The sequence below is a fragment of the Schistocerca gregaria genome, chromosome 9 (genome assembly GCF_023897955.1).
Source record: "Schistocerca gregaria isolate iqSchGreg1 chromosome 9, iqSchGreg1.2, whole genome shotgun sequence".
NCBI classification, from domain to species: Eukaryota; Metazoa; Arthropoda; class Insecta; order Orthoptera; family Acrididae; genus Schistocerca; species Schistocerca gregaria.
Window position 1 is genome coordinate 247897348 of NC_064928.1, and position 17134 is coordinate 247914481.

At 42.4% G+C, this 17134-nt stretch overlaps 1 protein-coding gene across 1 annotated transcript in view; it reads right to left on the minus strand.

Annotated features, from left to right (window-relative positions):
* Window positions 1-2198: 2198 nt before the first annotated feature.
* Window positions 2199-17134, minus strand: part of LOC126292221 (acid phosphatase type 7) — a 111651-nt gene continuing 96715 nt past the window's right edge. The window contains exon 9 of the mRNA XM_049986088.1: window positions 2199-3074. Coding sequence (XP_049842045.1) covers window positions 3006-3074 — 69 coding nt within the window. The 3' untranslated portion in view covers window positions 2199-3005. The remainder of the gene's footprint in view (window positions 3075-17134) is intronic.

Here is a 17134-nt window from a genome sequence, read left to right on the forward strand (position 1 = left end):
ACAGGCACAATAAAATAACACAAAAACACACACACACATAATTTCTAGCTTTCGCAACTGATGGTTGCTTCTTCAGGAAAGAGGGAAGGAGAAGGAAAGATGAAAGGATGTGGGTTTTAAGGGAGAGTGTAAGGAGCCATTCCAATCCTGGGAGCGGAAAGACTTACCTACACACACACACACACACACACACACACACACACACACAAGCAGACATATTTAAAGGCAAAGAGTTTGGGCAGAGATGTCAGTCAAGACGGAAGTGCAGAGGCAAAGATGATGTTGACATTTTCAATGTCTGCTTGTGTCTGTGTATGTGCGGATGGAAATGTGTGTGTGTGCGCGATTGTACACCTGTCCTTTTTCCCCCCTAGGGTAAGTCTTTCCGCTCCCGGGAGTGGAATGACTCCTTACCCTATCCCTTAAAACCCACATCCTTTTGTCTTTCCCTCTCCTTCCCTCTTTCCTGAAGAAGCAACCGTAGGTTGCGAAAGCTAGAAATTTTGTGTGTGTGTTTGTGTGTTACCTTTTCATATATTACCTTTACACTCAGCATGTTTTGGTGAAATTTTCGTTACGAATTATTCTCTAGCGATGATATTTTGAATTTATTCGCTGTCATTTAAACAGAGGTCAACAAATAGTGGAATTGGACAAGTTCATTTAAGTGTTACACTAATTTTCAATAACTACATACTCAGTCGGAGAAGGGACACTATTAACTGGAATGACAAGAATGACCAATTCACTTGGGAGACACTTCAAAAAACTAAGTACATTTCCTTGTATTGGGAGTGTGCTAATTGTTTTTACAACCAGGCAACAGAGTGAAAGTGCTAATATGAAGTCTGTTTTGCTTGGGCACACATGGAGCAGACAGTAAGGTAGCTTCACTGTACACCAGAGGAACTCCACTCTTATTAGAAAATAACCAAATTAAACTTCTAACCTGAAACGTTTCTTTGTTCACAGATACAACTAAAACCAAAATAATCAGTAAGGTCCACATGTACTATTTTAAAAACATTCATTTAACTGTTCTTGCAATTGCAATTCCAAGTATGTGCTTAAATTATGAACACAGTAATACTTTTTAACTGCAGAGAGACAACAGCTAGGCAGGAGTTGACACAGAGAGAGAAAATTCATAGTACTGCTGGCAGAAACACTTAAAGTAGAAATGATTGCTCCTCGATTTCTGGACCTTCATGTTTATTTGTATCAAAGGGAAAATTCAGTTGAGAAAACTATTAAAAATTACAAGCAGCCAAAATGGCTGGCAAATACTTACCTTCAAGAGGCAAAATTCCAAGTACCGCTGACAGATCCATTTACAAGGTGTAGAAAAACTACACCCAGCCTTCAGGAATGAGATTTGGGTTTGAGAAGGTTTGAAAGAAGTGGTGGCTCACTCAGGATCCCATATTGCGAGGGACTACTTCCCGAGAGAAAGAACACATTACAGTCCAGAGAGATAGGTTTAGTATTTTCTGCTTTAACTGTTTTATATGGGCTGTATTTGGAATTTTATCTCCTGGAGGTAATACTGGATAGCTACTTCCTTTCCCTATTATTTCAACAGTTTCTCCATCAATTTCCTATTCCATAATATTTTTAACTTTCATACAAGTGATGTTATAGAAAATAAACAAACTGACTAAAGCACAATCTGTCATTGAGAATATATACAACAGGAAAGGTCTCTAATAGCTACAAAATTAAAACATTTACACAACGAGAAGTAACATGTCGGGATGAAATCACTTTCAAAACAACTAACACAAAACTGGAGACAGAAAGAAGTATAATAAGAAAGTGCATCAGAAAACTGACCTTGTAGACTAGCTTTCAATGAATCAAACGGAACCAGTAATGTGCATGAGGAGAAAGCAATGCATTTCATTCTTTAAACAGCTAATTAGGACAACACAAAACACAATGACCACAAGAATTAGAGAGATATTATGGAGCAGTAAGAGCAACATTATATCTTTAATCTCCTATTCTAAGTTGTAGTCCCTCATATCCAAATTGATTTTCGTAATTCATTAAAGTGAATCTTGACTTTCTTTCAAGATCTGATAGAAAAATAACCCTTTTTCTAAAACAGAATAACCTGATATTATAACATTTAATAAATAAAATGTTTGAAAGGATAGCACAAGTTTTGTAAACAACATACAAATTAAATACATGTGTTATTTAATAATATACTTTACTGGACAACATATACACAAAATATACTCTGACCACAAAAAGTAACAACAATAGTGGATCACTATTAACAAGGCTACAGATACAACAATACTGAGAACTTGCCTGTTTAATAACAGAACAGAACACAGCAAAATGATCACAGTTCTTATTGGTTCACAGATAACAATGAGCTTTCAGTTTCTATTTTCCGGCAGGAGTTACGGGAAAACACTATGGTCCTTAAAGCATTTTCTGGGGGATTCTACAGTACCTACCCTCCATATATACTGCCTACACCACAGTCCTTAAATTTGCAATCATTGTACATAGTTTAAGTACCATCACAAAAAAGCCTTAAGAATTGGAATGTATACAATACACTCGATATAGAAAACATGAATCCATATTACACACAGAAAACAGATATTAGAAATTTCACACTTTCAGCAGAATAATTTTACTAGGTTACTTGTATATTACAGACACCTCTGTAAAATAATATATACCATCTACCATAGATGTGAATGACAGTAGTGCAACAAATGTCAGACTAATTTTCAGAGAATTTTCAAATGAAAGCTAAAAGTATTCAACCATGATAAAAATACTAGAAAAATATACCAGGTATTGCTTTCACCTTTAATAGCCACCAAGACAATGCAACAAGTTTCAAAATACCCTATAAAGCTATTGAGATGTATGGCAACAAAAATGTTGATAAATATTGTCACTGTGAACTTTCAAAATATTACTGGAATGGATATGCACAAATTTCAATGGGTGGACTGTATTATTCACAGCCAGGGATTTCATCCTGAGCATTCAAACGGACCATGCTCATCTCTGACCAACCACAGATGGTCAATAACTGCTCCTTCCTGTAAAGATAAAAAGTTTAAGCTTATTGTGTGATACGAGATCATAATTCAAACACTCATACTGAATTAATGAGTAATTTTATTGGTTGTCTTTGGCTACCTTAATTATGAGGAGGAAAAACCAAAGAGAATTATTACATTATGTGATTCATGCATTAGCAGAAACACAAAAGTATCTTAAAGTCTCTTATAAGCTTGAGTCCACTGTTATAGATTAGATTTAATTTGCAAACTCATTTTCCTTGCACTAGGTTGTTTTAATTTGAAATGAAAGCTTTACTTCACTGGCAATTAGCTACTTGTGCTCCCTTCAGTACTATCAAGCAACAGCAAAAAAAGTTTCAAAAGAGTTATGTATGACTCCTTGTTGATGTGTTACAATCCACAAAGCAGTATGAAACATTTAAACAAAAACAGCACTTTTACATTACCATCAAATGTCACATTGAGGTGTTTAAGATAATAGAAATTCTACTAATAAAAACAAACAATGGAAACTCCAGGCTGGAGTATCAACAATATAAGACAAAGCAAGGGTTGCAACTTATCATAAAGATGGCATGTTAAGTTGCAACCAGATACAACTAAAAACACTTAGGCCCTACTCATTAAATTTTGGCCAAGGCCTTCATCACAAAAGGAAACACGCACACACTCAATTGTACAAGCATCCCAAAGACAGCAAGGGCAGGTAGGTGTGGGAACTATTGTAAAATCAGCTCACACACTTGAGGTGGACAAGAATAGTGAACAGATGAATGGGAAAGAAACTTTATGAGCAGTTTGGCTTTTATGAAAGGTAAAGGGAACAAAAAAGTTATATCGATGTGAATTTACCATGGAGGCAAGAGTTAAGAAAAACCATAGTATTTTTATATGCTTTTTTGTGTGTGTGTGTGTGGGGGGGGGGGGGGGGTTAAAGTAGTTGCAAATGTTTGAAATTTTCAAAATTGGGTATACACTACTGTGAAAGGTGGGTTATATATAATGTGCACAAGAACTGCAAGAGAACAACAGAAGGAAGAGCAAGGAATGTGATGCAACAGGTGCAGCACACAAGCAGGTTTCACAGACTCTGACAAAGGAGTCGTCTTAGAAGGCAACTGACGCACCACCACTAGCGAGGTGCACCGATCACTAATTAAGTTGCGGTTGTCTGTGTAATAATTGATACATACTGATGACAGGGTAGGGATGCAGGTAAACTGAAAGGAATTCTCTAGAAATGATCACTTAAAGGCAGTATTTGGCATGAGGGTGCCAATTTGGTGGAAACGAGAATGCGTCTCATTTTAGAATGCTAGAATAAAACTAGGGCTACATAAGAGGAAACGATATTACATGAAAGAGAAAAAGGATGGGAGTAAACACGTTTCAAAAGCCACTCTGCGAGTAGCATGCTATATTAGCCAGACATGATGAAAGATTTAGCCCAACATTTGCTAAATTTGACTGATTAAACACAATTATTTTATTTTAATTACACATCTAGTTCGAAATTTTTCTGAATTTCCCCACCCTTTAATGTGTTTTGGAGACAACACAACTACCTAACCTTTGCACCCGTTGTTGTTCACCAACCTAAGTTCAGCACAGGATCAACATAGCTCATCTCAAACCAACACTTTTTCGACTTTTTTCACACCTTTATCTCTCCCTATATATATTTCTATTTATTTTCACTTTAACCTCATACTACCCTTTCCACCTCCTAATACCATGTCAACCTCACAACATCCCTACAACAACCCCATTAAATTTTATTTACATTCCCTCCACAAACATGCCTTCACCCTAGCCAGATTACGCTCCCATATTATATTTACTCATGCTTGTCTGACATTTGGCATTACCCCCAAAGGCCTCACACTTGAAGTTCCCATCTCTGGCTGCAATCCTTCTTTCCATCAGTCCTTATACCAGTTCCAAATTGCACAATCTATAGCCCTCGCCCGCCTAATCCTTCACCTATACATTGACTCGGCCAATGAACACACCAGCCAACTCCTATCCCAAATCAAAGTCCTCAATCTTTCCTCTCCCACATCCACACCGGCTGTTCATAGCATCCTCCTACAGGCCAACCGCAAATTAGAACAGCATGCCACCCTCCACCTCAAAAAACTATCCAATCTCCTGGTTTCCCACCTCCGGAAAGGCAACTCACTTATCCTCCACAACCTTTCCAACAAACCTCAACCTCCTCTCATTGCACACAGACCCAGTCTCTCCCATCTACTCAATCTCCCACTTCCAGCTCCACTCCCCCCAACACCTCAAAATTCTAGTCAACACAATCTGGAAGCACAACACCCCAATTCAGTAGTTAACCTTTCCTCCAAACCTCTCTCCCAATCCGAAACCTCTGTCCTATCCAAAGGCCTCACCTTCAACCCCACTCCCAGGTTCAACCAAACTGCCCTTGTCAAAGATTTACTGTCCTACACTCGTAGTCTCTGCTGGAAATATCACTTTGCCACAAAGAAAAATAATCCTGATCCCACTCCTAATGATCCAACTCCCCAAGACACTATCCAAATTGAACCCTGCCTGGAATAGTTCCGTCCTCCATCACAGCGGGACCCACCTCCTCTTCCTCAAAATCACCCTCTCCAAACCTTCCAGGAATTTCTCACTTCCAGCCTTGCCTCTCAATCTTTCTTGAAAAACGTTAATCCTACTCCCAACATCACCACAGCCGAAGCCCAGGCTATCCGTGATCTGAAAGCTGACCGATCCATCATCATTCTTCCGGCTGACAAGGGTTCCACGACCGTGGTACTTGATCGTCGGGAGTATGTGGCTGAGGGACAGCGTCAGCTTTCAGACAACTCTACATACAAAGTTTGCCAAGCTAATCCCATTCCTGATGTCCAGACAGAGCTTCAAGGAATCCTCAGAACCTTAGGCCCCCTACAAAACCTTTCATCTGACTCCATCAAATTACTGACCCCACCGACACCTCGCACTCCTACCTTCTACCTACTTCCTAAACTTCACAAACCCAAACATCCCGGCCGCCCCATTGTAGCTGGTTACCAAGCCCCCCACAGAACGTATATCTGCCTACGTAGATCAACACCTTCAACCCATTACATGCAGTCTCCCATCCTTCATCAAAGACACCAACCACTTTCTCGAACGCCTGGAATCCTTACCCTGTCTGTTACCCCCGGAAACCATCCTTGTAACCATTGATGCCACTTCCCTATACACTAATATCCCACACGTCCAGGGCCTCACTGCAATGGAGCACTTCCTTTCACGCCGATCACCTGCCACCCTACCTAAAACCTCTTTCCTCGTCACCTTAGCCAGCTTCATCCTGACCCACAACTTCTTCACTTTTGAAGGCCAGACATACCAACAAATAAAGGGAACAGCCACGGGTACCAGGATGGCCCCCTCATATGCCAACCTATTTATGGGTCGCTTAGAGGAAGCCTTCTTGGTTACCAAAGCCTGCCAACCCAAAGTTGGGAAAAGATTTATTGACGACATCTTCATGATCTGGACTCACAGTGAAGAACAACTCCTGAATTTCCTCTCCAACCTCAACTCCTTTGGACCCATCAGATTCACCTGGTCCTACTCCAAATCCCATGCCACTTTCCTTGACGTTGACCTCCATCTGTCCAATGGCCAGCTTCACACATCCGTCCACATCAAACCCACCAACAAGCAACAGTACCTCCATTATGACAGCTGCCACCCATTCCATATCAAACGGTCACTTCCTTACAGCCTAGGCCTTCGTGGCAAACGAATCTACTCCAGTCCTGAATCCCTGAACCATTACACCAACAACCTGAAAACAGCTTTCGCATCCCGCAATTACCCTCCCAACCTGGTACAGAAGCAAATAACCAGAGCCACTTCCTCATCCCCTCAAACCCAGAACCTCTCACAGAAGAACCCTAAAAGTGCCCCACTTGTGACAGGATACTTCCCGGGACTGGATCAGACTTTGAATGTGGCTCTCCAGCAGGGATACGACTTCCTAAAATCCTACCCCGAAATGAGATCCATCCTTCATGAAATCCTCCCCACTCCACCAAGAGTGTCTTTCCGCCGTCCACCTAACCTTCGTAACCTCTTGGTTCATCCCTATGAAATCCCCAAACCACCTTCCCTACCCTCTGGCTCCTACCCTTGTAACTGCCCCCAGTGTAAAACCTGTCCTATGCACCCTCCCACCACCACCACCTACTCCAGTCCTGTAACCCGAAAGGTGAACACGATCAAAGGCAGAGCCATGTGTGAAAGCACCCACGTGATTTACCAACTGACCTGCCTACACTGTGACGCTTTCTGTTTGGGAATGACCAGCAACAAACTGTCCATTCACATGAATGGACACAGGCAGACAGTGTTTGTTGGTAATGAGGATCACCCTGTGGCTAAACATGCCTTGGTGCACGGCCAACACATCTTGGCACAGTGTTACACCGCCCGGGTTATCTGGATACTTCCCACCAACACCAACCTATCCGAACTCCGGAGATGGGAACTTGCCCTTCAATATATCCTCTCTTCTCGTCACCCACCAGGCCTCAATCTCCGCTAATTTCAAGTTGCTGCCACTCATACCTCACCTGTCATTCAACATCATCTTTGCCTCTGCACTTCCGCCTCGACTGACATCTCTGCCCAAACTCTTTGCCTTTAAATATGTCTGCTTGAGTCTGTATATGTATGGATGGATGGATGGATGGATGTGTGTGTGTGTGTGTGTGTGGGGGGGGGGGGGGGGGGGGCCACGAGTATACACCTATCCTTATTTCCCCCTAAGGTAAGTCTTTCCGCTCCCGGGATTGGAATGGCTCCTTACACTCTCCCTTAAAACCCACATCCTTTCAATCTTTCCTTCTCCTTCCCTCTTTCCTGATGAAGCAACCGCCGGTTGCGAAAGCTTGTAATTTTGTGTGTGTGTTTGTGTGTTATTTTATTGTGCTTGTCTACCGGCGCTTTCCCGCTTGGTAAGTCATATATATATATATTGGGAGGCCAATGTCAAAATACCCAGACTAGTGAGCAGGGGTCAACAAGAGGTTCATGAACTTACACCAGTTATTGCCCGAACCGCCCGCTTCTGAGCCAAAAATATTCTTTTAGAATGGGAAGAGTCACCCCAAAATATAATACCATATGACGTAAGCAAATGAAAATAAGTAAAGTAGACTAATTTTCATGTTGAACCATCACTTACTTCAGGTACCATTCAAATAGTAAAAGTGGAAGCATTAAGTTTCTGAACTATATCCTGAATGTGGGCTTCCCATGACAATTGACTATCTATCTGAACACCTAGAAGTTTGAACTGTCAGTTTCAGTAATCATATGCCCATTTTGTGAAATTAAAACGTTGGAATTTGTTGAATTGTGTGTTAGTTTGTAGTTTCTGAAACTTACTGTGATTTAGCATTAGTTTATTTTCTACAGGCCATGAGCGTATGTCATGAACTGCACTATTTGTAACAGAGCCAATGTTGCACACAGCATCCTTTACTGCGACGCTAGTCTTAACAGCGAACAGAAATATTTTTTAGAGTTACCCATAATACTAGGGAGCATATCATTAATACAAATTACAAACAGGAGTGGCCCCAACATTGATACCCAGGGGAACCCCATATCACAGCCATTCTCAACAGACTTGTTGCTGAAGTAAGAGGTAAACCAATTGTGAGCTACTCCCCGTATTCCGTAATGGTCCAACTTCTGGAACAATATTATGTGATCAAAAGCCTTATTTAAACCAAAAAAATATGCCTAGTGTTTGAAACCTTTTGTTTAATCCATCCAGTAGCTCAAGAGATGATAGAATATAGTATTTTCAGTTGTTAAACCACTTTGAAAGCCAAACTGTACACTTGATAGCAAATTATGTGATATAAAATGATAAATTATCCTTACATAGAAAGCATTTTCAATAACTTTAGCAAACACTGATGGCATAGAAATTTGTATACATTATCCCTTTCTCCATTTTTCTAAAGCGGCTTTACTACTGAGTACTTTAATCATTCAGGAAACTGACCATACTTAAAGGAGGAATTACAAATATGTCTAGGTACAGGGCTAACATGTGCAACACAGTACATTAATATTCTGCTAGGCACTTCATCATGTCCATGAGAGTCCTTAGTCTTCAGTGATTTAATTACTGACTCAGTCTCCGCCTTGTCAGTGAGGAGTATTTCAGACACATCTCGGAAAGGCATTTTCCAAGATAATTTCTACAGAGAATCATATAACTAAGTTTTTATTTAATTCACCAGCAATGCTCAGAAAATGATTGTTAAATGCTGTACACATATCTGACTTATCAGTAACTATGGACTGACTTTATATCGTTGACCTTGTGCTGCTGACCAGACACTTCCTTCACAACTGACCACATTGTCTTAATTTTATCCTGTGGATTAGCTATTCTATTTGCATACCACATACTCTTTGCCTTCCTAATAACCTTTTTAACCACCTTACAATACCATTTGTAATGGGCTACCATAGCTTGATTGTGACTACTTCTAAATTTTGTTATTACTCCTCCTTTTTTCCACAAGGTATCCTTATCCCACTAGTCAGCCACTCACGCTGCCTCTTAAGCTAGTATCACATTTAGAATGTTTTAGTGGAAAGCAAATCTCACAGAGCATGAGAAATGTGTTAAGGAAAGCATTATATTTGTTATCGGCACTATAAACGTCCTGCTACTCTTGTTCCTTAATGAGGTTTAAAAAACTCTGTATTGCCATTCGATTAGCTTTCCTACATAGTTCGTAATTACATGTGGCATTTGTTTGAGTACAAAAGCCTTTTAGTGTCACAATTTGTGCATCATGGTCTGAAAGACAATTCACCCTTTTATTAACAGAATGCCCATCTAGTAATGAAGAATGAATAAAAATATTGTCAATGGTTGAGCTAATGTTCCACTGCACCCTAGTTGGGAAATACATGATCGACATCAGATCATATGAGTTTAGGAGACCTACCAACATCCTTTTTCTTGGACAATCATATACAAAATTAATATTGAAGTCACCACATATAACTAATTTTTAGTACTTCCTGTAAGTGAACTAACAACCCTATCTAGGTTGAGCTGACTTAGGGAACCTATAAACAACAACAATTAGAAGTTAATAGTTTCACTAAATTCAACTGCCCCTGCACAACATTTAAATATCTGTTCAGTGCAGTGCCGTGATAAGTCTATGGACTGAATCAGAATGTACATGACCACTCCCCCACTCTGCAAGGAACTCCTTGAAAACCAGCCAGCTAATCTGTATCCTGGAAAAGGAAGCCTCTCAATTGTCAAATTATTTAAGTGGTGCAGCGATATATCAATAATGTCAGGGTCAACATCTATAAGCAGTTCACTAACTTATCTCTAATACCTCTTATATTTTTATGAAATATGTTAATTCCTTCGCTACTTGGATACCTGACACCCTCTGAAGCTGAGTCCTTAGTTAGAGGGACTTCCTTTAAGCAGTTATACCTATCAGCTGACTTCAATCTAAAAAAGGTGGAGCTTTAACACCAACTACTGCAGGAATTTTTCCACGAGTGATCCCACTACATTGTCACCTATAAGCTTTGCCCGACTTCCCTTTCCCGTACCTACTGAGGTGCAGACATGCCTAGTGAAATGTTATCTACTGATACACTCAACTAAATCCCAAAGTAGATGCCCCAGGAGAAAAAGGACACCACCTAAAAGTTGGGGGTCCCAATACAGACTGATATACGCAGTGAACCTGAACTTCAACAACAAAGTAACGAAGGCTGTTCAGATATTTCTGAGTAGTTTTGTATGAAGGAGTTATGGCTTGTTAGGCTGTGACAGGATTTAATTTCATTTCTTAGCCCTTTTAACTTTGTATCTATACTGCAACTCAAGTATCTGCACAACAGCGCAGATCTCGACAGTATGTGCTATATGTCTTGTCTGGAAACTTCTCACAGTACTCGCCGTTATCAATGGTAGCACCTGTGTGTGTGTGTGTGTGTGTGTGTGTGTGTGTGTGTGTGTGTGTTTTGTTGGTGAAGGCCAATGGCCAAAAGCTTTCATTGTGACAGTCTTTTTGTTGTGCCTATCTGCGACTCAGCATCTCTACTATATGGTGAGTAACAACTTTCCTTCTCATTATACTGTTAGATTCCATCCAAGATTTTCCATTGTTTGATTTAAACTAGAGTCTTAGTTCACAGCTTACAGTATTTTACAATGATAGTTTTCAGATCATAGCTTGTTAACCCTCTGTCTGAAGGGTTTAGAGTTGCTAATGAAGTTTTGGCAGAGTAAAGCAAAACAAATTATGCATCTGTTAATTTTCATCAACTTCCTTGGTAAAACATCCAAATTTGAGTATACAACCTAGAGCCAGACTAGGACAGGAAGCAGCAGGCAACAATGTGGTCACCCTTAATGCTACACAAAATCACATAATTAACAGAGTGCCAGGAAGAGAAACTCACCCAGTACATCTAAGAAATGAGCTCAGAAAATCTATCTTATACAGCTCTGGGAAAATAATTTGAATTATGAGGATTACAAATTGATATGCCATACAAACATTGCCCAAGTCCTTTGTCAAATTTTGCAGTGTATGGGTGAATGCCACACCTAACTGTAATTAGCAGATGATTAATCTCATGGTGAAATCTTGCCATGGGAACTCTGTGGTTAGAAGCACCTCTCTACTTCGTTCATGTGTGCAGAAATACTCTCATATTCTAGAAATTTCCACCCTCAACAGTGTTACAGCAACTTCCTAAGGCAATACACATGAAGTTCTTGGGTCCTCCCTCTGTCAAATCGCACAGCAGCAATATTGCAAAATTTATAGACATATAAGCTGCCCAGTATTTTCACTCAGTGACAGGTGGAAGAAGGGGAAGGAAGACTTGTTTGTGTTGCATCAGCTTAAATCAGAGTGTCACAGTGAGATTTCTGGAAGGATTTCAGGATTTTCCTTATCATGTGCCAACACCCGAGATATTGGACGATGTTTGCAACTGAGAAAAAGCTGATTACAGGCAAACTATAACAAATCAGCGATCAGTAAGAAATACAAACTGTATAAAAAAACATTTCTGACAAAGACTTTGGTAGGGTCAATTTTCCAGTTTTGATCACTACCACATTTATGCCCACTCTGATGTAATTAGTCAATTTTTAAGATTGTTTTGAATACCAGAAAGTCTTAAAATAGCTTATTATAAACAACACGAAACATACTACTCAAACAAATAGTGGAAAGTCCAGGATGGAATGTAACAATATTTTAAAAGGATAGCTGCTACTCAGCATACAGTGGAGCTGCTGAGTCACAGGAAGGCCCATCAAAACTGTTCGAAAGTTATCTTTCAGCCAACAAGGCCTTTGTCAAAAGCAGACCCCCCACCCCCCCACCCCACACACACACACATATACAAATGCAACTAACACACACAAATGACCACATACCCTGGCAGCAAGAGCCAGACTGCAACCAGCAGGGCATTATGGGAGATGCAACCAGCTGAGACTACGCTGGGGCAGGGAGGGAGAAGGAGAGCAGTGTAGGGGTTGCGGAGGGTAAAGTGCTGTTGAGAGTGTGCAGGGACAAGGTGGAGAGTGGGGCAGCTAGACGTAGTTGGGAGGTTAAATGGAGGGCTGGGGAGATGGGGAGGGGTAGCAGAAGAGGAGAGAAGTAAAAAGACTGGGTGCATTGGTGGAATGAGGGCTGTGTAATGCTGGAATGGGTAAGGACGCTGACTAACAAAAATTCAGGCCAGGAGGGTTATGGGAGCATAGGATATGTTTCAGGGAGAGTTCCCACCTGCACAGTTCAGAAGAGGTGGTGTTGGTGGGAAGGATCCAGATGGCACAGGCTGTGAGGCAGTCACTGAAATGAAGGACGTCATGTTGGGCGGCGTGTTCAGCAGTAAGGTGGTCCAGTTGTTGCTTGGCCACAGTTTGTTAATTGCGATTCATGCGGATGAAGAACTCGTTGGTTCTCATGACCGTGTAGAATGTAGTACAGTGGTTGCAGCTTAGCTTGCAAATCACATGACTGGTTTCACAGGTAGCCCTGCCTTTGAAGGGGTAGGTGAAGTTTGTGACAGGATTGGAGTAGTTGGTGGTAGGAGGATGTATGGCACACATTTTGCATCTAGTTCTATTACACAGATATGAGCTACGAGGCAAGGGGCTGGGAGCAGGGGTTGTGTAGGGATGGACGAGGACACTGTGAAGGTTCAGTGGGCGGTGGAACACCACTGTGGGAGGAGTGAGAAGGATAGTGGGCAGGCCATTTTTCACTTCACGGCATGACGAGAGGTAGCCAAAACCCTGGCAGAGAATGTAATTTAGTTGCTCCCATCCCGAGTGATACTTAGTCATGAGAGGAATGCTCCTCTGAGGCCAGACGGGGGACTTTGGTAGGTGGTGGGTGGTGGGTGACTGTATAAAAGCACTCCTCCTGTGCCTTACTTTTCCAAAGGTGGGAGGATAATTAAGATCTGTAAGGGCCTCAGTGAAACCCTTTGTATGAGAGGGACCACTCGCCACTAAAGGTGGGACCACAGGTGGCTAGGCTGTATGGAACAAGTGGCAGCTGTCGGAGTTGAGGTGTTGCTGGTGGTTGGTAGGTTTGATTGGACAGAGGTGCTGTTATAGCCAACATTGAGGTGGAGGTCAATATTGAGGAAGGTGGCTTGATGGGTTGAGTAGGAGCAGGTGAAGCAACTAGAGAAAGTCTTGATTTCCTGGAGAAATGTGCTTAGGGTATCCTCACCCTTGATCCAGATTGCGAAGGTGTTATCAATAAAGCTGAACCAAGTGAGCAGTTTGGGATTCTGTGTGTTTAGGAAGACTTCCTCTAGACAGCCCATTGATAAGTTGGTATAGTCCTGCAATATCAAATCAATCAGGCCCAAATCTCCTTACTATACATTCTCTCCATCCGTAAAATTTTCTTACTATGCAATCCCAAATTCCTGTATCGTATAACACACACTGAAAGTGTTGCCCTCCAGGAACTACAGCAACAAGACAACGCCACCTTAAAAAACTCTCCAACCTGCTCACTTCCTACTCCTGCCTTGGACTACCACTGTATGCCACCTCTACAACAATCACCAAACCTCCCCCATGTCCCTGATAAACACTATCTCTCGGAGCTACTACACTTACACCACCCTCCAAAATTCCCTCCCACCACCACACAGAATCCAGAACTCAGACAGACCCAAAACAGTCATGAACCTTTCCTCCAAAATCCTTAGCCCTGCAGAAGTATCAGTCCTTTCCAGAAGACTCACCTTTTGCCCCACACCCAAATTTAATCAAGCAGGACTTGTTAAAGACCTTCTCTCCTTCTCCCAGTCCCTGCAGTTGGAACACTTTTTTCCCCACCAACACTACCAATCAGACTCAACTGAAGACCAATGTTGAACCCTGCCTGACTCAGTTCACTTCATCCAACCTTGTTCCATCTCCACTGTCACCAAATCACCCTCTGTTAACTTTCCAGAATTTCTTAGCCACGAACCTCGCTCACCATCATTCCACAAATCCCTCAACATGCAAACTAACCTTACATCTGCAGAAAGATCTGCAATCCACCACCTAAAAACTGATCCTGACCTTATAACCATACCTGCTGAAAAAGGTTCCACCACTGTTCTTTTGAACCGCAAGGATTACAATGGCGGAAGGAGTCTGCCAGTTGTCAGATTCATCCGACTACAAACCCTGCCACCGCGACCCCATTCCAGAAATCCAGCAGTATCTCCAGTCACTCCTCAAATCCTTAGACCCATCCCAGAATCTCTCCCTGGAGTCCACCTCTCCCCTCACCCCTGCCATTCGCTGCACTCCTAAATCCAACATGCTTCCTCAAGTCCATGAACCCAACCAACCAACCAGGATGCCCTGTTGCAACCAGTTACTGTACCCCACTGAGAGGATCTCTGCTCTCATAGACCAGCACCTTCAGCCCGTTACACACAGCTTGCCCTCCTACATAAAACCTACATGAAAGGTACCAACCAGTTCTGCCACTGACTCTCCATAGTTCCTGTCCCTTTACCACACAGTGTCTTGCTTGTCACTATTGATACCTCCTTCCTTGACACTAACATCCCTAATGCTGTCCGCAGCTTGTAGTCTAGTGGCTGGTGTTGCTGACTCTTGATCACGGGGTCCCAAGTTCGATTCCCAGCCATGTTGGAGATTTTCTCTTCTTGGGGACTGGGTGTTTCTGTTGTTGTCATCATCATTTGTGACAGAGACAAGATTGGACTGAGTTAAAATTGGACCACATAAAAAATTGGGACTTTGTATGGGCACTGATGATCGTGCAGTTGAGCTCTCCACAAACCAAATCATCATCATCATCATCATCATAAGCATCATCATCATCATCATCATCATCATCATCATCCCTAACATCCATGGCCTTACCGCTATTGAACACTACCTTTCCCAATGCCAAATGGATTCTAAACCAACTATCTCTTTCATAACCACCATGACCAATTATACCCTCACCCACAATCACTTCTCCTTTGAAGGTATTACCTACAAACAAATCCAGGATATGGCTATGGATACCCACATGGCACTGTCCTACACCAACCTATTCATGTGCTATCTAGAAGAATCCTTCGTAAACACCCAGAATATCAAACCCCTCACCTGTTTCAGATTTATTGATGACATCATCATGATCTGGACTGAAGGTGAGAACACCCTATCCACATTCCTCAAGAACCTCAGCACCTTCTCCCCATTTGCTTCACCTGCACCTACTTAACCCATCAAGCCACTTTCTTTGATATCGACCTACACCTCAAAGATGGCTACATCATTACCTCTGTCCATATCAAACCTACCAACCACCAGCAATAACTCCACTTCGACAGCTGTCACCCATTCCATACCAAGAAGTCTCTTCGATACAGCATAGCCACCCGTGGCCGTCATATCTGTATTGAAAAGAGCAGTCCCTCTTGAAATATACCGAAGGTCTCACTGAGGCCTTTGCAAATCATAATTACCCTTCCAACCTTATACAAAAACAGATCTCTCATGCCTTATCTTTCCAGTCACCCACCACCCCTTCCCACAGGGAAGCATTTCCTTCGTGACTTAGTATCACCCAGGGCCAGAGCAACTGAATTACATTCTCTGCCAGGGTTTTGACTATCTCTCATTGTGCCATGCAGTGAGGAATGTCCTACCCACTATACTTCCCACAGTGGTATTCCATAGCCCACCAAACCTACACAATATCCTCATTCATCCCTACACAATGCCTGTCAACAGCACCTTGCCTCATGGCTCATATCCCTGTAACAGACCTAGATGCAAGGCCTGTCTGACACATCCTTCCACCACCACGTACTCCAGTCCAGTCACACGCATCACAGGTGGGGCTGCCTGTGAAACCAGTCATGTGATCTACAAGTTAACCTGCAATCACTGTGCTGCGTTCTATGTGGGCATGACAACCACAGGTTGTCTGTTCGGATGAAAGGCCATCAACAAACAGTGGCCCAGAAACAACTGGACCACCTTACTGCTGAGCACGCCGCTCAACATGACGTCCTTCACTTCAGTGACTGCCTCACAATCTGTACCATCTGGATCCTTCCCACCAACACCAGCTTTTCTGAATTGTGCAGGTGGGAACTCTCCCTGTGATATATCCTGCGTTCCTGTAACTCTCCTGGCCTCAACTTTCATTAGTCGTCGTTCTTACCCATTCAGCCACTTTTCTGTTCCCATTTCAGCCCCACACAGCCCTCATCCCACCCAACAACAAGTCTTTTTACTTCTCTCCTTTTCCGCTAACCCTCCACTCCTCTCCTTTTCTGCTCACCCTCCCTCCCCCTCTCCTTCACCCTCCACCTAACCCCTTGACTGCACCTAGCTGCCCCTTTCCCCATCTTTTCCCTGCATGCTCTGAGCAACAATTAACCGTCCCCGACATCTACTGTGCATTCCTGCCGCAGTCTCCTCCTTCCCCCCCCCCCCCCTCGCCCCCCTCCCCCCC